At 41.2% G+C, this 20,506-nt stretch overlaps 1 protein-coding gene across 3 annotated transcripts; it reads right to left on the minus strand.

Annotated features, from left to right (window-relative positions):
• Positions 1-33: 33 nt before the first annotated feature.
• Positions 34-19,930, minus strand: NIPAL1 (NIPA like domain containing 1). Of its 3 annotated transcripts, none has more exons than XM_059671767.1 (6): positions 19,775-19,930; positions 8,431-8,697; positions 6,608-6,664; positions 4,360-4,450; positions 2,713-2,873; positions 34-1,952 (listed from the first exon to the last, which is right to left on the minus strand). In XM_059671767.1, the coding sequence occupies exons 1-6, from the start codon at positions 19,818-19,820 to the stop codon at positions 1,342-1,344; spliced, it is 1,233 nt and encodes a 410-aa protein (XP_059527750.1). In that variant the 5' UTR covers positions 19,821-19,930; the 3' UTR covers positions 34-1,341. The 3 variants fall into 3 exon arrangements, with proteins under 3 accessions (XP_059527750.1, XP_059527742.1, XP_059527760.1); XM_059671759.1 differs by lacking the exon at positions 19,775-19,930 and adding an exon at positions 19,340-19,744; XM_059671777.1 differs by lacking the exons at positions 2,713-2,873; positions 4,360-4,450; positions 19,775-19,930 and adding an exon at positions 19,340-19,744.
• Between the last annotated feature and the right edge of the window lie 576 nt (positions 19,931-20,506).

The following is a 20,506-nucleotide window of genomic DNA, read 5'->3' on the forward strand; positions in this document are numbered from 1 at the left end:
CCGAGTGGTTAAGGCGATGAACTAGAAATCTGCCCATAAACATTAAAGGCCACCAAAAGTGTTATTCCTGCTATGCACTTGGAGACAGGAACACTTTATGTAAGTTTCAATACAAAAATTTTTTTTCTAGTAGTAGTTCCTGAGGTCTTAATATTTTGTTTTCTAGGAAGCTAACTCCCCTTCTTATTCTTCCAAAACACTTATAGGTAAAATATACGGAAAACATGGTAAGCGTGAGAGTCAACAGAAAGAGACAACCTACCAATTATTGTGGTAGGTTATGTATATTTTCAAAAAGGTTTGTAACTAATTATAATTTCCTTAATAAGCTGGAAAGTGCTAAATTTCAAGAGGATGATTATTATAACTCATTCAGGTTTTTCACAAAGATTCTTCTAGTTGTTTCCAAATAGTTTGTGGAAAAACCAACCTTTGGGAATTAAACATTTGAGAAAAACTGAAGTGTACAATATCATCCTAAAATAATGTAGCAACTGCTTTACAAAAATCTTCATATCAGTAAGAAAAAGAACCTTTGGGATAATAGTAAAATCAAGGAATAAAATGAATACAAGGATTTCCAAACTAAATTCACCTAGATGTCTCCAAAAACTCAATTTTGTCTTATGTTGTTCAGGTCTGAGTTAAAAGAACTCATGAACACAATCATTTGTGTTTCTTTTAGTAAAAAGAAAAAAAGTGTTTCCTTTACTTAAGGTATATTTCCCTCCTCCATTCTCCCCTTTTTACTTGGTAATAAACTTCTATGATATGTCAATAAATTACAATTACAATCCATAAGCTCTTCATGGACACATATTTCTTTGCATTCTAACACACCAGGAGCAGATTTCCAGAGCCGGCCTATTCTTCTCTTTAACACTCTACCCTTCAGCTACCATCTAGTTTAGCTAAATGAAGTTGGAAGGGGAGGGAAAGCATCAGTGATCTCACTTCTCAGTTTCAATAATTTGAAACTATGACTCATCAGAGAATGACTGATACTCTGCTTATCAGCACAAAGTTTATCTATTAATTACTATGAAACCAAGACTAGCAGCCAATGAAGTGAAAAACCACCTGGCCGGCCAAATATACTGTGACCAGAAGGAAAGAGATTTCAAGTTTGCAGAAATGAGAAACAACAGAAGTCTTCTGGAGGATGATCAAAATCTTGATTTTTCAAAGATGATGGCCAAAAATGAAGGCATTTTTATTTGGCCTTATATCTAAATTATTAGGACCTTAAAAATGTCAGCTTTCCTAATAGTTCTGCAGGTATTCCTTCTCCTCGCCAAGTGTCTCTTCATGGTTCAAGCTCAGTGTTTGTAGAGACTTTGATCATTCATGAGTCCTGCTAAACAAGGTAATGTCATCCTCATATCCCGAGGTTGAACATTCTATATTCTCTAGTAAGACATATTTGTCTTCATTGCCATTCAGAGAGAGGGCTTCTTTCTGAGTGGCGGATGTCAAGTCACTCCAGGTGATGTCTGTGTTTTTAAAAGCATGTAGAAGGAAGATGCCATTGATAATGGTGAAGAACCCACTCAGGGTCCCGATGATATCTCCAGCTCTCATGCCATACCATTCTTGGAACAAGATGGCGGAGCACGTCACTACCATGGTTGTAAAGAACACATAGTAAATGGGAGTCACAAGAGATGTATTAAAGGTGTCTAGGGCCTTGTTGAGATAGTTAATCTGTGTCGTCACTGAAAGCACAAGTACAGCCAGCAAAACAAAGACCAGGGGGTTCTTGTAAACTGGCTTCCTTTCCAATAGTTCTTTAATGGCAATTCCCAGGCCCTTCACAGAAGAAACTGAAAATGCTCCAATCAATGAGCAGATTGAAATGTAGACTAATATGTTGGTCTGTCCTTTCTTGGGAGCCACGATCAAAATCAGCACCAAGGCGATCATGGTAATGATCACAGCAAAGAAAATGAATCCTGTTTGGAAGAGAAAAGAATTAGACTTCAGAAAATGCTCAGAGGATCATGTCTTTGTGAAGTCTTATTATCAGGAGTTTAGGAGCACAGATGTTTTAGAAAGAGAAGTGAGATTAAATGGAAAAAAAAAAAAAACCCAACAACAACAACACTTGACTACATAGCTCTTTATATTTTCAATGGACTTTCCCAAACATGTCATTTGAATCTCCCAGAAAATACTTTGAGGCATGGAAGATATTGGCTGATTGACTTTTTAAAAAAATATATACTTTATTGATTTTTTTACAGAGAGGAAGGGAGAGGGATAGAGAGTTAGAAACATCGGTGAGAGAGAAACATTGATCAGCTGCCTCCTGCACACTCCCTACTGGGGATGTGCCCGCAACCAAGGTACATGCCCTTGACTGGAATCGAACCTGGGACCCTTCAGTCCACAGGCTGAGGCTCTATCCACTGAGCCAAACTGGTTAGGGCTGACTTTTTATTTTTAGAGGAGTGGCCAAATTTGGGTAGGAGCATAAGTCTTTAGCCTCTCCTCTCCCCATGTCTTCATTTCATTGTGCAGAGGGAAAGCATGGACACAAAAGTAAGTTGTGTCACCTTTTCAGAAGACTTGGACTACTCAGTGAAACTTAACTGTGTCTCTTAATGCACGACTTGGATTGTAGGAAGCTTATTACGATATTATTACAAACTCATTTGATGAAGAGAGAAAGTGGAGCAGAATTTGAGTGTTTCTTTTGGTTGAAGCACAGACCTGGGTCTTTCAATTTCATTTCCATTTCATGCAAAGAAGCGACTTCCTCTTCTTGTGGGGCATGGATAACCATCACAGTTGACCCCAATATACTTAATACGCAGCCTATTTTCCCATGAATGTTCAAGTGCTCATTTAAAAAATAGGAAGATAATATTGCACTGTTGGGAGAAGAAAAATAAATCACGCTTGTTCAATTACCTTTTGATTCCATAGCAGCTCAGAAGTCACACGGTGGCAGAAGCCACTGTATCCCAATCAACTGAGCTGAATGTGCTACGTGACACTGAAAACCCTGATTAGTTTTAAAACACAGAAATGATGGTCAATCGTATCTGCTTAATTGCTTTTATATCTAAAGAGTTAAAATAGACATTCTATATCCCTCTAAACTTCCCATGACCTTCTAAAAAGGGCCCACTCAATTCATTTTCTATTTTTCCATATTTTCCATCTTATTGGCATGATACAGTCGGAATATACATGTTCGTGAAAATGTCAAAGAAAGATATATGCTTAAAGATTTACTCTGCTCAGGACTGATATTTAGCTAGAACACATAAGTACAATCATATGGGTTGTCAAAATATTGAAATATCTCCTTACCAGCTGCTCCTGCCTGATACTTTCACCTACCCAATGCTCCCACTGCTTTGGTTGCCGTGGTCTCAGGTAGTTCCCGGTTGGCACCACCATGGACACCAGACTGTGCCATCCTGCTTCTTCACCAGCAGGTATGCTGTGGCTCCTGCACACCAGCCTCCTTCCCCTGATGCCCTGGCATTCCCACCAGGGTATTACCAGCACCCATTTGCACACGAGACTGGTCAACTACCAGGTGTTTTCTAAGAGTCGCCCTGCTGTGGCCACTTGTGCGGTCTTCAGCCTCAGCAAAAACATAGCTGTCATTCACTGTATAGACAGTGTTCTAGTGCTTTATGTGTATTGACTCATTGAATTCTCAAAACAATCCTACAAAGAAGGTGGAAAGAAGTGAGTAGGCCTCGTCATAATCTTTCCACCAGAGGTTGATAATGCATGGAGATAAAAGGAAAAGAAAAACAAACAAAATAGTTGCTTAGCTACAAAATAAGAGTTCATGGGCTCATTGAACACATTCATTTGGGATCATAAGAAAGACTAAGAAAGATTAGATCCACATTCTATGAACGGGAAAATTTTCCTGTTCCCAGCACTAAAAGAAACCAAGAGACCTCCAAACAGAAGTATCCAGTAGTAGATGCAAGACTTTTAGCTAGAGTTGAAATTTAACCCAAACACTCTGCTTTTTAAAAGTCCTCTGATAGCAATGGTCATTAACCACTATGACAACAGGGAGGATTAAAAGGGCTGTGGCAATTTGTTCAGGCGAGAGAGAAAAAAAACCCTGCTTCGTTGAATCGTTGAAACGTAACACACAATTACTTTATGTTAGCATCAAACCAAGCTCACTCTCATAGATTTTCTAAAAAACAGTAAGGCAATCTATTTCCTATTTCTCCTACAATTTATTGTAGTCTTCTCAAATTACTTTTGTGATTTCTAGATTTTGTTTTGTGATATGCTTAGCAATATGTTTCTTGTGGGGTTAAGCTTATCATGGTTTTAAAATCCCTACAGAAGCCACACTCCTTATGGCTCACGTACCTGATGAGGACACTCAGCGCGCCCAGAGGCGTGACCAGCGTGGCAGGTGCAAAAGCGTAAGCTGCAAAGTTTGCAGCCTCTCCTGCTCCCACTGGAAAGCAAGCAGCAGCATTAATATAAAAGATGGACTTACTTGTCAGGAGAGAAAAACAAATGACAGATGCAAAGCTGTAGACTATGATCCCAAAGGCACTGACAAGTTGAACAAAAAGGAATAATTAACTCTCTTTAGGGAGGGAGGGGGAAGATTGGTAATAGGGATGCAGATAAACCATAATTACCTGGTGATACAAGCTCAACTAACACAAAAGGTGGTGATGGATACACATCTTAAAGGACTTTCAATAAAGATTTTAGTTATTTCAGTACCAGAAACATATATAGTCACTAATGAAATCTAGTAGCGGTGGCTTTGGAGTAAGCAGAGAATTATTCTGTTTGCTCAAGAATAACTACTGTTATGCAAATTAACAATAAAACAACTCCTAAAATTGGAATGCCCAGTAGAGATCTACTGCCTAGGCAGGGGACAATCAGACATGCCCACCACAGGCCCATGTAGCCAGGCTTCTCTGAATTGCAGATGACCAACAAGAATGTAACACTATCTTAGTAGCTCAGGGAGATCCAAGCACCTGTTTTAAAGTCATAATAATGTGCTCCAGCAATCCCCTTTTTAGCTGGGGAACTCTAAACTTCCATGAGCTAGTGTGATGCAAATAGCTTCTAGAGTGAGAGAAAACTCCTCTAAGAGCTGGGTCTTCTATTTGGGGCCAAATTATTCTCATGGGTCACAACTGAACACCTGAACACTTGCCCACGGAATGTAGTATTTCATGCTGGCCAACCATGCAAAATAAACTTATTGTAGAGAAAGTTCTGGAACAGATGAAAGACACCAGCATACTTTTTCTTTTCTCCTCTGGCTGCTATGCCCCAGCCCCATGCCCCCAGCCAAAAGTACAGGAGTACTTAGCCTCAGGAAAACATCATAAGACAAACAGAAATAATTAGGAGACTCCTCTCATAAGAAAAGCAATGGCTGTTTTCTTAGAATATTAAGCTTTCTTGAATACTTTATATTTTTATCTTTATAGATGACTTTTCAAGAAGATAAAGGACTGTACAAATTTATTTTTATTCATCATCTTTTTAGAGTCTGCCATTTGTTAAAAGTATTCCAATTCTTTCTTATAATAGGATCTCACAGATACTGCAATAGTACAGGAAAATAAATGGGAAGTTTTAAGGTTTCTGGCTACAGATGTAGATGACTAGGAACTGGTGTGAAACTACAATGTATGAGGCCCTCTCTTTGGAAGTCAGAGGTTCGGGATTTAAGAAAGTTCAGAGGCATTAGGAGGGAGGTAGAAATCTGCAGAGGGGCCTGCGGGAGGTAAATGCCTTCTATTTGGACATCACCTTGGCATTTAGAAAGAACTTTCAGATGCTACAGAGTCCCATTTAATCCTCAGAGCACGTTTAGGAGGAAGGGGAGTGCTGACAACCTCCATCTCTCCCTTTCAGTGATTTTCAACCTTTTTTGTCTCATGGCACAAATAGACTAATTGCTAAAATTCTTCAATACACCGAAACATATATTTTTTTGCCCAGAGAAAATAGGTATAATTTTGATTCATTCACACCAAATGGCTATTGTTGGGTTGGCTGTTGTCATTTTATTTATTTGACAATCTAAGGGAAAAGAGGTAAGTGCCCCTGACTAAATAGTCAGGTATTGCATGTTTTAAAAATTCTAGCGGCACACACCAGGTGAAAATCACTGCTCTATCTGTTTAGTTGCCAAGCAGTCAGAGGGGACTTGAATTTATCCCTGTTTTGGTCCTGGCCAGGAAAATGTACCCATTCCTTAGAAAATATGTAGTTAGAAGAGTGACAAATTTTAACTCAGTGCTGGGAAAATGTGGGGGAAAGCATTTTCTTCAATTATTGTGGAGAACAGAATAAGAGAAAGAGAAGTCCACGATAAAATGTAATACTTTACATGTTAACTTTTCCCTTTGCATTCCAAGATAGTATTGAGAACATGGAGTGGGGAAGAAGGGTAAAAATAAATTTTAAATAAATATGGCTTATTTTATATATAAGGCAATATGTTATACTTGCAAAAGTTGCTAGACTTAAATGCCATCCTTACCAGGCAGTTAAATCAATCAATTTTAAATAATTCCATGTAATCTATTTATCATTTTGCAAATAAACACTATTCTCAGCATTAAGGACTTACTTGAGAGTAATCCTGCCCACCAGAGCCATTCCTTGAGGTAGGAATGTCCACCTTGACCTAGGAAAATAATAAAAATGAAAAGTAAGTTCTTTTTTAAAATACATTTTAAAAATATATTTTAAAAATATTTTTATTGATTTCAGAAAGGGAGAGGGAGAAATAGAAACATCAATGATGAGAGAGAATCATTGTTCAGCACAACCCGTTTTGGGGATCGAGCCTGCATGTGCCTGACCAGGAATCAAACCGTGACCTCCTGGTTCATAGGTTAATGCTCAACCACTGAGCCACACTGGCTGGGCAAAATTAAGTTCAAACGTGAAGGAAGGTTGGAGAATTGACTTCTAGCTACTGGAATATGGTTGGAAAAGGCAAGATTAAAGTCACGTCAGTATACTTAGTCTTTTAGCCTATTTATGTGGCCATTTCCAAAGATCCTCTAACACTTTCTAGTATTATATTTTGCAGTATTTTACCCAAGTCATTTTCTTTCTAGTTTAGGTGTTTAGTTATAGGTGTTGCCATGTAGGTTTTTTTTTTCAATACAGATCATCTCTTCCTTTAAATAGAATAGTTTCTTCTTTTATCTCTATGCTAAAAAGGCCTTTTATTTTTTTTAATTTAACTCTAACCTATGTATTATTTATTTTGATGAATGGTATAGAGTAGAACTTTTATATTTTCTTCCTCTAATTTTTGCCACTTGTCTCAATACTTTTGATTGAATAATACATCCTTTCTCCAGTAGCTCAAAATGCCACTTTAAAAAAATCATACATTAAATTGTTGAATGTACTTGGGTCCCCTTAGACATTTTTAATTATCTTTTATTGTTTTGTCTTTTTAAATTAAGATAGCACTATCGCATGTTCTATTTTCTGGTGGTGTAAATCTCCCCTCAATAGTACTCTTTTATAAACTTGCTTGCACAATTTATAGTTATTTATTTTTCCATATGAACCTTAGAATAATATTTAGCTCTGTTATAATATTATTCTTGATAAGAATGAATACGAAATTCATGGTTAATGAAGGATAGTCAAGCAGAACTATTAGCATGTTAAATGTCAGTATTAACAGCAACCTAATTCTATGGCTATCCATTTGATTTAACAAATATTTATTGGGTGGCAAACCCTATACTAGGGAAGGCTCCTGTTCTTGTGACTCTACTATTAATAAATAAGTAAACCCATTGACAAGTAAACAAACAATAGACGTACAAGGACAAGTTATTCTAGGTACAATGAAGGAAACCATTAGTGCAAGGACAGAGCATGCTGGTGTGGGAGACCTGCCCAGAGAGAATGGTCAAGGAAGGCCCTTTTGGGGTGATGGTATTTAAGCTGAGATCTCAAGGAGGAGTCAGGCAAATGAAGGGCTGGGAGAAAAGAATTCCAGGCCGAGGGGAAAGACCTGAGGTGGGAAAGAACTTGGTATATTCCAGGAACCAGAGAAAAGTAGGTGACTGGGAGCATAGCGGAAGATGAAGCTGGGGAGGTAGCAAGGACCAATTCATGCAGGAGGTCAGAGTCTGTGGGAAGATGTTAGATTGTATCCCAAGCGCAGGATCTGACTTTGACCCTGAGCCTGCAGAATAAAGCTATGAAAGGAAGAACCTGTACTACACTCCAAACCTCTAAAAACAAGAATTTTAGACTTTCCCTAAAGGAGACACAGCTGGTTCAATCCTGGAAACTGCTGAGAAAAGAACTGCTACCCATGAAGATAGCTACAATAAATAGACAGGAGCACGATGATCTTAAAATAGGGTTATTTCTGCGGTTAGCAACTTGAATTCGTTAGTTGCATCCGTTTCTTACCAGCTCGAGTAACGCCCTTGTTGGCCAGTTGCAAGAGGCCCTTCTTTTTCAATATGAAGCTGGAGCCAATAAAAATACTGGAACTTACAGCCAGGCCCAGGCCCACATAAAGACTGTATTTGTTTTCTACATTTGCAGAAGTGCTCAAGTTGGTTAGGCTGGAATTCAGGTCCCTGTAGAGGACAGGAGAAGCCAGCAGCTGTGACACATTTGTGATCTCACACCACGCCTGGGAGGAGTTTGGACAGACCAAAGACAGCACGTAGCCTGGAAAGAAAGGAAAGAAGAAAATGTCAACAAACAATAGGGAGATGCGTTCATGTTTACTCCCCTTCTGCAAGAAAGAGAAACTTGAGTGGACAGCACTGAAACTCCTTTTTCTATTGCATGAAGGGAAGTGCCCAGCAGATGGTGCACATGCTTGATTTGGCTGACATAGGTCCTTAAAAAATGTTTAAATTTGTTTAGTTTTTATTTTTTATATATGAGAGATTGTGCATCAAAGTCTGGGCTCCTCTTATAAATTGGAAACTTTTGGCAATAGTTGGTTCTTTGTTCTAGAAAAACAGTAACCTGCTCCAGCAGCAGGAAGCTGCTTAGATCTGGCTTGCGCTCAGAAATTCATCACAGTTCCCAACTCCCCCCCACCCTCCCCCACTTCTCTCCTTCACCGTGTCAGTCTGTCTCCTGGAAAGCAGTGTCTGTGACACCTGAATGTTGGGAAAGGGAACAGCAACCCATTGGGCCAGAAATCACCACCTTACAAGAATTTAATGCATTCGGTAGGGTATGAATTGTGCACTTCAAAAAATGTATTTAAAAATGGGTTCCATTTTCTGTACCACATTCCCTGAAGGGAATGATTTTTCAGGCCCACTAACCCACCTTTGCCTAAATAAAATAGAACCTGAGAGAAAAATGAGTTCACCATCATTAGGCTTTATTTTAGAACTAGAGGCCAGGTGCAAAAAAATTGGTTTACTGGGGAGTATGTGTGTGTGTGTGTGGGGGGGGCGGGGGGGAGGGGGCGGGTTGGAGGGGGGGGCCTGGTCTGTGCCCTCTCACAATCCGGGACCCCTCTGGGGATGTCTGACTGCTGGTTTAGGCCCAATCCACAGGGATCAAACCTAAACTGGCAGTCGGACATCCCTCTCGCAATCCAGGACCACTCGCCCCTAACCACTCGCCTGCCTGCCTGCCTGCTCACCCATAACCGCTGGCCTGCCTGCTCAGTGTGCATCATAGCAACCGGTCATTCTGCCTTAACGGTCGCTTCGGCTTTTATATATATAGGTGGGATTCAAGTAAGCATGTAAAGTTACTGAACACAACCCATTATTATTGAAAGGAGTTTTTAGGGGTAAAATAGTCAGGTTTAGGGAGTCTTAGGAATTAAGAGGCCCATGGGGGAGGGAAGCACAGTTGGTTGGGAACTTGAAGCTGGCAAAAGGCATAAATTCACAAAGAAGAGAAGGCACCACAGAATAAGGGGAGAGGAAGACAGCCATTCACAGAAGATAAGGGGAAAACCACAGGGTGTAGAGAAACAAAAGGGAGAAAGAGGAAAACAGATTTTCACATGGTATAGAGAATTCTACCACTGAAGTGGGGAGAGAGAAAGAGGGTCCCCATGTAGGGTTTGAGCTTTGAAGCTGCTATAGTGACCAATAAGAAGGGAGCATCAAAAGACAAAGAACTGCAGCCTTTATAAGCCTTAGGAAAAAAGGGCTCAGTGGGCTACCCCTTTTGGGACCCCTTCTCCACATGGGAGTCTGTACTTGTTCCCAATCAATTTCCACCTTTTCATATGCCACCTTTTGTCCGTGGCTTCACTCTTCGAATCCACCTGGACAAGAACCCAGGAAAGAAATCACCTTTGCTTGCTGCCCAGAAAAAAACCGCGTGTTTCAGTTTGGCTCCCGCATTTCATTATATAAGTACCTTGGAATTTTAAGGCTAAACACTAAAACACCAAATGGAAACATCTGACACTATATTGCAAACTTTTTGTAATCTGTTCTCTACTTGAAAAGCTGTCAACAGGTGACATTGTGATTAGATTTTTTTTACTGTCTTCTCAACTTCTTTTCATTATAAAGCCACATTTTCTCATTTTGAATTATCCTAAATAAAAAAGGGCAAAGAAAAATTAATCAAGTAACAAGCTTAGAATTGAATAAAAAAATCAGTTTTACATCTCAAAAATCTTAAGAATGCATAACAAACTAAAACAAAACAACAAAATCAGTTTGATCAAATGATGTCTTACCAACAAAACTTTAATAATTGGATGGATGCCTCCCTGTCAAACATTATGAAGACATCTGAAATTTACTACATATAAAGTTATGAAGCAACCAAAAAGTTCAGGTCAAGAAAAAGGTAAAAAAAAAATAAATGTGAATTTAAGCTTTCCATGATTATTATTTCATTTATCTCTGCAACTTGAAGATCAATCAACTTTGATTCAGAGATAGAGGATAAATTCTGAGACAAAACTTATATTCTGAGGAAAATTGTATTACTTCAAGGATATTCTATATCATTTACAAATTTTCAGTCAGGTTGTCTTATTAAGAACTGCAGTAAATTTTCAGACAAACTAGACCTGTTCTGGGCACTGTTCATTTCATTTAAACCCCAAGAATAGAAAGTCATTTTAATAGTAATAATTTTAATTAGTTTAATTCATGAGAAAACATGTGTTTGACTTTCCAGTAGATTCCATGGCTACATTAATGTCACTTACTGTGCAGTAACATAACCATTCCAAAACTTCATCTCTGAAAACAGTGTGGGTGGACCTCATTCCAGTGAAACAATATTCTTTTTAAGCTGTTGACACAGCAAAATGTTTCCGACATTTTAGGGGGTGTGGGGGCAGAGGGTGATAAGGGACAGCAAATAATCTTTGTTGCATTTTGTAAGTTCTCATTGTAAGTGGCAGATATTAATGCTGCATGTTTTATGGCAGGCCAAATAATAAAATCTTGTCTAGTTACTGACCTTAGAACTTATTTTATGTTTTGGGTGGATGTTAAGGAGAGAGCCTGCAGCAGATGTGACTGAAGGAGGGAGTGAGGGAGTGGATGGTGAGTTGGTGGGTGTGGAGTGGAGAGCAGCAGGGGCGAGGAGGGTGAAACAGGATGTGTGGGCAGGGACTTTGGAGTGTTCCGGAGGAATCAGAAAAATCTCCAAATCAGAGTTGGCATTTTAAGATTTGTGTGAGCAAAGTAATTATATGGGGAATTTAATCCAAATTGTATTCGACATAGAAAGAAAATTTATTACATTCATTATTTTTCATTTTAATAGACACTGCCAATAACCCTCTAAAGTGTCTGTACCAACTTATACTCCTGCCAGCAGGGAGCATACATTAGTTCTTTGATGTTGTTATTACTTAGTTTTCTAAATATTAACTAATATTTAGAAAATATGTGTCAGTTATAAAGAAAAACAATTCAATAGACACTAATGAATCAAACACCCAATTTAAGAAATAAAACAGTACCCCTCAGAGGTAACAACCATCCTGATTCTCCTTTGCTTAAGAAGTTTTCCCTGTGTGATTATATCTTCAAACAATAAATTTAGTTTTGCCTGTTTTTGCACATATAAAATATAATCATTCTGTATGTATTCTCTGGTGACCTGCTTGTTTTTGAGATTTATTGATGTAGATGCATGTGGCTGTAGGGTTTGTTTTTTCCCCCACTGTTCTATAGGATCCCACTGTATGACTATCTCTCAATTAATTGTTGTTTTATTGTTGGTGAACATTTGGGTACTTTGCACTGTTTTTGATTTTACAAACAGTATTGATAATTTCTCAATTATGTTGAAACATATGTACTTGATATATGACAATTGTTGATGCTAAAAAAATAGCAGTTTCATATGGTTCAACTTAATATATATCTTCTATGTATAGGTGTGAGAGTTTACTCACACACACACAATTTAATAATTTAAAAACAATATTACATTTCCTATAGGAATATATGTCTTTTCCCTTAAGCTCTATTACTATCTATAATTATGGGCAAGTTGAGTAATCAATCACTCTTAGCTTCAGTTTCCTTATCTCTGAAATGAGGGCATTTGAAGACCCACTGCATGGGAGAACATATTTGCCAATGATATCACCGATAAGGGTTTAATCTCCAACATTTACAGGGAACTCATGAAACTTAACAATAGGAAGATAAACAATCCAATCAAAAAATGGACAACGGACCTAGCTATACACTTTTTGAAAGAGGACATACGGAAGGCCAAAAGACATATGAAAACATGCTCAAAGTCACTAATTATACGAGAGATGCAAATCAAAATGACAATGCGGTATCATCTCACACCTGTCAGAATGGCTATCATCAACAAATCAACAAACAACAAGTACTGGAGAGGATGTGGAGAAAAAGGAACCCTTCTGCACTGCTGGTGGGAATGCAGACTGGTGCAGCCACTGTGGAGAACAGTATGGATCTTCCTCAAAAAACTAAAAATGGAACTCCCATTTGACCCAGTTATCCCACTTCTAGGAATATATATATCCCAAGAAGCCAGAAACGCCAATCAGAAAGGATATATGCACCCCTATGTTTATAGCAGCACAATTCACCATAGCTAAGATTTGGAAACAGCCTAAGTGCCCATCAGCAGATGAGTGAATTAAAAAGCTGTGGTACATCTACACGATGGAATACTATGCTGCTGTAAAAAAGAAGGAACTCTTGCCTTTTGCAACAGCATGGATGGAACTGGAGAGCATTATGCTAAGTGAAATAAGCCAGTCAGAGAAAGATAAATACCACATGATCTCACTCATTTGTGGAATATAGAGAACAACATAGACTGTTGAACAGGGACAGATCCAAAGACAGAGAAACAGTGATCAGACTATTAATCCCCAGAGGGAAAGTAGGGGAGGGTGGGGGTAAGGGGAAGAGATCAACCAAAGGACTTGTATGCATGCATATAAGCCAAACCAATGGACATGAACAACAGGGGGATGAGAGCATGAGTGTTGGGGGGGATGGGGGATGGGGGTTAATGGGCGGGATGAGGACACATTTGTAATACCTTAACTAATAAAGAATTTAAAGAAAAAAAAATGAGGGCATTTGACTTGATTCTGAAGATGCCTTCTATAATTTGGTCGTTTGATCATAAGCTATCTTTGTTCCCAGAATAATTTATTGATGATCCTGGTAGCTCATAAACGTTGCCAATGGACCAGCTCTAAACTCACAGGCACTTTTAGTTGGAAGGCATTTTAAAGAAACAGATGCCAGGATATTAAGTGACTTGCCAAAGTCGTGTAACTGCCCAAACCAAGACCAAGTAGCTATAGCTAATGTGTGTGTGTGTGTGTGTGTGTGTGTGTGTGTGTGTGAGAGAGAGAGAGAGAGAGAGAGAGAGAGAGAGAGAGAGAGAGAGAGAGAGATCAGTGCAGCACCAATTTCGAGCCAGAGGGGAACAGAAGCTGTGCTGGACTCATGTACTGCCGCTCCGGGTCCTGGCTTTCCTCCTGGACTGGTGGGGACAAGTGTGTGCCTGTGGCCCCAGAGGCTGTACTTCTGCATCAAGATGGAGCTGAGCCACCTGGTCATGGGTGAGACGTCGGGCATGGTGTACCGGAGGGCAGTTCTTCGTTTTCCCTCAAGTATATCTTGCCACTTTACCTCAAATCCTCCTATGTGTGCATTCCTGAAATGCATTTTCTGTAATACAGTGGAATGATCCTAGTTCCTCTGGCAATACCACAAGAAGGAGACAAATCCAGGTGGACATGTAGCCTCATGCAGAGACACCCAGGTGAACCCAGTCGACATTAGTCAACTATCAGATAAACTGCAGACACATAAGCACAAATATACAGGGCAAGGCAAAGCAGATTTACAGTTGTGAGTATGGAAAACAGAGTGTATTATTGTATTATTATTTATTAATGATTGTACTGTTTTCCATACAAACAACTGTAAACCTATTTTTGTCCCACCCTGTATGATTGTTATTTTAGCCACTGAGTTTTGGGTTGTGTGTTATGTAGCAATAGCTGACTGATACACCTACCTATTCCTATTAGCAAAGTAAAGAATGAATGACATTTCCTTGTGTCCCTAAATTTATTCTGCAGATGACATTTTTATTGAGTGTCTATTATCTGTCAGGCATTTTCTAGAAGCTGGGGATGCAACAGTGAACAAAAGAACATTCCTACTTTCTTAGAGTCATTCTAATGAGGGGAAAATAAGATAGACAAATGAACTAATAACTACATAATATGTTGAGTGCCATGGACAGTGGTAAAAGCAGCATAAAGAAATACTTTTTTATAAACAACATTAAATGTAAAACCTCTCTGCTAAGTATAAATGCAAAAATCTTGAGGGGGCAGTTTGCTTGCTGGGTAGGGGGGACTGCAATCAGACAGGCTGGCTGGGCTGAATGATCAGGTTGAAGGATAGCAGAGGACAAGATCAGGCGAAAAGAGCCTTTAAATAAGTAGGTCCGATGTTGTCATTTCTCCTTCCCAAATTCTACAATGGCTTCCCTCCTCATTCAGAAAAAATATCCAAAAGTCCCACCACAGTTTACAAGATTCTACACAGAATCCTGCCTCCAGCTACCTCTGCAACCTCATTCCCTACTATTATTTTTTTTTTCTCCGTTCCTTTCTTAGGCTAAGTTTCTTCTCACCTTAAAACTTTCAAGTAACCCTTACTTAGCCTGAGTAGTGAAGTAGTAGCTGGCTGATGAGGAGCTACCTCCTCACAGAGACCTTCTCAGTCCTCCCAATCTAAAGGAACTTCTCAGTCAAGTTCCATCATAGCATCCTACTTATTCCTGCCAAACAAATGTCTCACAGTTCAATTATGGTTTTATATAGAACAGTATTGTATATCCGTAAAGCTTTTTCATTAATTCACACAACAAAATAGTTGTTGAACACCTACCACACAAACATATGTTAGGTATTCATTTATTCAACACTTGGTGAATTCTTACTGAGCACTTCCTGTGTGCCGTGCCCTGTTCTAGGAACCTGCGAGATAGTGATCAACAAGGTAGGTAAACAGGTTTCTGTTCTCACAGAGCTGATGATTTTAGTGAGAGAACAAACAGAGGAACAGGAGTAAGGGGAGCAGAATAGAATGAGTAATAATTTTGAGTAAATTCGGATATCATTCGTAGTAGACTACATATCAACTCTGTTAGGATGAGGAAGAAGCCCATTATTTCAATTAACCAAAATAAAATTGAAAAAATACTATTGATTTTTTTTTAAGTTAAAAACCTGTATCTTCCCACCATCAGTGTGTTTGGAAGCCAAGAATTCCAATAATTAACTATCAGATTTCCTACATAAACTGTTGTTTTCACTTTACAATCTGTATATTACTAAAGTCACTAAACTGTTAAGATAAAATTCCCATAAAGTTAATAAATAATTAGTGAATGAAGATGCAGGAAAGGAACCTAAGGACTAATATTGCAATAAGGATGCATTTATATCAAGGTTTTTAAACCTTGATACAGTTCATATTAAATATTAAACTAAGCAATTAACAGTATATTGTTTTCTGAACTTTAGTGGGAAATTTTTACTACCTTTAAGCACTTTTAAATTTCACCACTTAGAAAATCTCTGGAAGGCTGGGAAAACAACTTGTGCAAAAATTTAAACTTGTAATAAAAAATCAACATATAAGCCACTATATTTTACACCGAAAATACAGCTTGTCCTGATAATACAGGTTGTGTTCATTTGGTGGAATTTTGAGAAATGTTTATGATATGGATGTTTTTAAAGAGTAAAATCTCAGAATCATTATACTGTATACCATTGAACCAAGAGGCCAGAGAATGGAGATGGGCTCCTACCGAAAAAATAAAGGCCCCAATAATTTTGTGCTTAGTTTGATCACTAATTATGAAAACTTATTCAATTCTCTGGGCCTTGGTTTCTGTATCTGCAAAAGGATATAATGGTTACTTAATAAAACTCACAGAATTGAACATGTGTGAGGGCAAACTGGTATATTTTTACGTTAACCTGTTTTGAAAATTTAAGATTCTATACATGGAAAAAAAAAGATTATATACATGAAAGTGGGACACACGCTCATCAGTACATGAGAGATACAGCCAGTTCTTAAAGATGTGCACAGTTCCTGAATCTTCTCCTCTCAAAACCATGAGGACAGGCCGCATCAATTCCTGCCGGGGTCCAACCCCAGCAGGTCCAGGGGTCCCCAAAGGTGTGGATGGAGTCGGCGAAGAAGGAAGGACACGGAGACAGTGTTCAGTTGATCAGCAGCCTAGCCAGGATCTCCAGCCAAGTTCTGGTCTCGATCTCCAGAGAGGTTCTGTTCAGGAACTCCAGCCAGGTTCTGTATCCATGTTCTCTTGCTAGGTTCTCCAGGTTCTCCAGCCAGGTTCTGTAGCCATGTTCCCTCGCTAGGTTCTCCAGCCAGGTTCAGTCACCAGGTTCTAGTCAGGTTCTCTTGCCATGTTCTATAGTCAGGTTCAGTCCAGGATCTTTTGCCATGTTCTCTCCAGCGAAGTTCTTCTGTCTCTAGAGAACGTTCTGTGTAGGTTCTGTGCTGGTTCTGTGCCTAGGTTCTGTCTCTCTTGGTTCTGTCTTCTTCTTAGTTCTGTGTCTTGCTGTCTTGTTACATCTGTATTTATACCAGTTGATTCAATCCTATCAATCTCTATTACAAAGGTTAGGGCGTTTCTTATCTCCATTCCAGGGAGTAAAGATTATGTAGCTTAAGCATGATTGTTTGTAGTTAAAGTGATTAATTACCCGCCTGGCACTTAGTTGAGGGGTTTTATTCCCTCCCTAACTTCAGGGGAAAATCCCTTCCTGGGGATTCAACCTTTCTCGGAGAGGTGACCTTGGTTAAAACACAGCGCCAAGAAGGTGAGCAAACATATTAAGAACCGTATGCCATATATGCCAGGTCCCTTGAAACAGCAAGGATGGACTGGCTCCCGGCAAATTCCAAAACCACCTGTCATTTGTCACTCTTCTGGTTGGCTGCACCCTGGGAAGTTGGCTCACTCAAAGAAAACTTAGAAAACCACTGGGTCCCTCTCCATCTCCAATCCTCCCTGCCGCCAAACCAGGTCAGAGTTCTCAGGAAGATGCCTTGGTGTCCCCTGGCACATAGTCTTCATGCAGTTGGTGCTTCACAGGGGATGGGTGTATTTCTTACATTCTATTTTCATCATGTCATACTTTCATGTGAATGAAGCTCTATTGGAGTCGAATTAAAACATGTAAGATAGGTGACATAATGTAAAAATCCTGAATAAAAAAACCCTTCATGTGTGTTTAAATTTAATTTTTTGAGATTAGAAGGCCTTCTAAAGCATCTATAGTGTTAAAAGTAAAAACCACACTACGGTGTTCACTCTTTCTGCATGGAAGTACAACCGAATGCTCTATCCTCAGGTCTTATGATGGACTCCTTGTCATTTGGGTCTCAGTGCATATGTTCCTTTCCCTAAGGAGCCTTCCCTGTGTACCCAGTCTGAACATCGCAAGTTTCTCATTACATTATCCATGACACTCACCTCTCTTGCCCTTTTTTTAGTCATTTGTTTCTTGCATATTATCTGTCAAATAGACAGTTAGCTGCATGGGAGCAGGGACCTGGCCCTAATGTCTAGACCAGACTCTCTTGCAAATTCCTCCGTACTAGCCCTAGGCAGATGCCTGGTACATGGGACTTGTTAAAATTGAGACTTTACTCCATGTCAGGCTCCCTATGTAATCCCACCTGCTTCTAATCCTCACAACTGTAAACTGTGGGAATTATTCCCAATTTTTAGACGAAGAAAGATTCAAGGAGGCTGAATGAAATCATAGCTGAGAAGACAGCCGGATGCTCAAGTCTAACCCCCTTCCCACCATTACTGACAACGTGGATCCCGAATCTTTCCCCTCTGGGTCCCACACACTAATTACCACAATTAACCACAGGGATGAAGCACTGAGCTTAAATATTTCTTCTTGGAACTAAATGTATTAGCAAAGCAGGGAAAACATCAGGAAGTTCAAACAAGCTGGTGGAGCCCACACACCCTCCTCACAGGTCCTTGGGTAAACAAGGGTGGATGGGTTAGTAGCAATTTAACTTACTGGTTTAGGAATTATTTTGACAAAGGTCACACAACCTGACTATCTAGGAAATCTACATCCAGCTGCCTTAGTAACCACCTCCAAAATCTCAGCTTTTGAAGAGTCTGTGAACGGTTCAGGCATTTTCTCTGTCTTTGTGTCCCTTTTCTCTCTCCCCCCATAGTTTTGACTTTTGACTAGTTCACTGCCTTAAAAGCAAACAAGCAACCAACCAACAACAAACCTCTCCAAATCAAGGAATAAGCTGGAGGGACCAAGCGGAGAGAAAACCGGGGAAGTTGCCAGCAACTTTGGAAAAGGCATATAGTTCTTGTCAGGCCCTTCACTGTCCTCTCTGCCTGTTTACATTCTCATCAGAGAAATTACAAGTTGCCTTTATGTGAAAACCGTCACAATTTCCAGCTGATACACACTCTTCCTGTCGCACACCCCCCCACCACCCCCAATTTCCGTCCCGGTTCGGGGCTGTGACGTGCCCTGTGACTGCAGAAAGCCTGCGGGTGTTGTAAATACCTGGGCTCGGGCAAGGGCTGAAACCCCAGCCCAGCGAGCAGTACGAAACCGACTCATGACTGTGCCCAGTTCTCTTCTCCTCTCGGTTGGGCTCTCGCTTCAAGCAGCCAAGAAGTGACTGCACAACGAGTCAGACGCGAGACTAGTGGGACCGGGGACTTCTCATCTGGAAGTAAGAGAGATGGGGGCGGCCCAGGGGGGTCCGGCGCTCCCCCGCGGTCCTGGGCGCCTGACCTTTCGCAGCCACGGAGGGCGCAGCACAGGACTCCGGTCCCGGGCACGCCCTCTGGCCACTGGATGACGGCGACAAAGGACTCTGAGTCAGAGTGGCTGCAGCGTCTTTCTCAGATGAGACTTGGAAGTCTTCCCATAGCATCCTGAATTCCTCCGTCTAAGACTCAGCATATTGTAATGTACAGGGATCTCCCTTCCGCCCGGGGTGGGAGCCCCAGGTCTTGTTCGACCGACTCGGGCTTTCCCACCGAGGCTGGCACGTTGTAGGCGCCAATAAGTAGCTGTTGCCTGGCTGGGTACTGGTTGAATGCATGCACGGTGAATGCATCAAGAGTCGGTGTGAGTCCCTTCCTCGCCTCTGCAAGGACCCGGGGCAGCCCATCGATCTCATCGCCACCCAGATGCCAGGTCCCCCGGCTCGGGGCAGACACTCACCTTCTCGGCAGGGCTCTCCCGGCGGCAGCCTCACCTCTCCCCCCATGGCTCCCAAGCCGGGCTTCCCGGGCGCAGGCGCTCGCTCCACACCCACCCCGGCTTCTCCGCCACCCCCTGGACCCGGGTTCCCGCAGAGCTGTGCGGGCTCCGACCTGTGTGCGCTGACCCCGCCCCCTGGAGGCCTCAGCCAATGGGGGTGGCTGGGTGGGGCCCGCGGGCGAGTCCCGCCGCCTACCGGCCAGGTTGGATGGACCTTCCCGGGGGGCAGGCAGCGACGGGCGGCGTCTCCTCGTCGCGGGTGTGACGCGCGGGATCGCTTACTGCGTCTCCTTTCGGCAGCTGGAGCGGGGCCGTGGGAAGCACAGACACACCCCGCCGGGTGGGGGCGTCTCTCCGAGCGCGGAGGCCGCCGAGCCAGCTCTCGGGGAATTGGTGGAGAACGTGTACAGGCCGTGCGGGGGCCCCCTCTGGCTCGCCCGCGTGGAATGCCTCCCGCTGCTGGATTCTGAGCGCTCTCCGTCCCACGTGTGCGGCTTTGCGTGGAAGTTGCTGGCCACTGGGATTCTGCTCTGATGGCCATGCCCAAGTTTACTCTGAGCGCCTTAGAAACAGACTGTGCCCTTCTGGCTATGATCAGCTTCTCCCGCGCTCCTTCACTTCGAACGTGCGCCCCTCTCCTCCCCCTTTTTCTTGGTCATAGAGTTATTTGCAATAAACCCTAAAGCAGTGGTT

Source organism: Myotis daubentonii, chromosome 1 (genome assembly GCF_963259705.1).
Source record: "Myotis daubentonii chromosome 1, mMyoDau2.1, whole genome shotgun sequence".
In the NCBI taxonomy this organism is placed as follows: Eukaryota; Metazoa; Chordata; class Mammalia; order Chiroptera; family Vespertilionidae; genus Myotis; species Myotis daubentonii.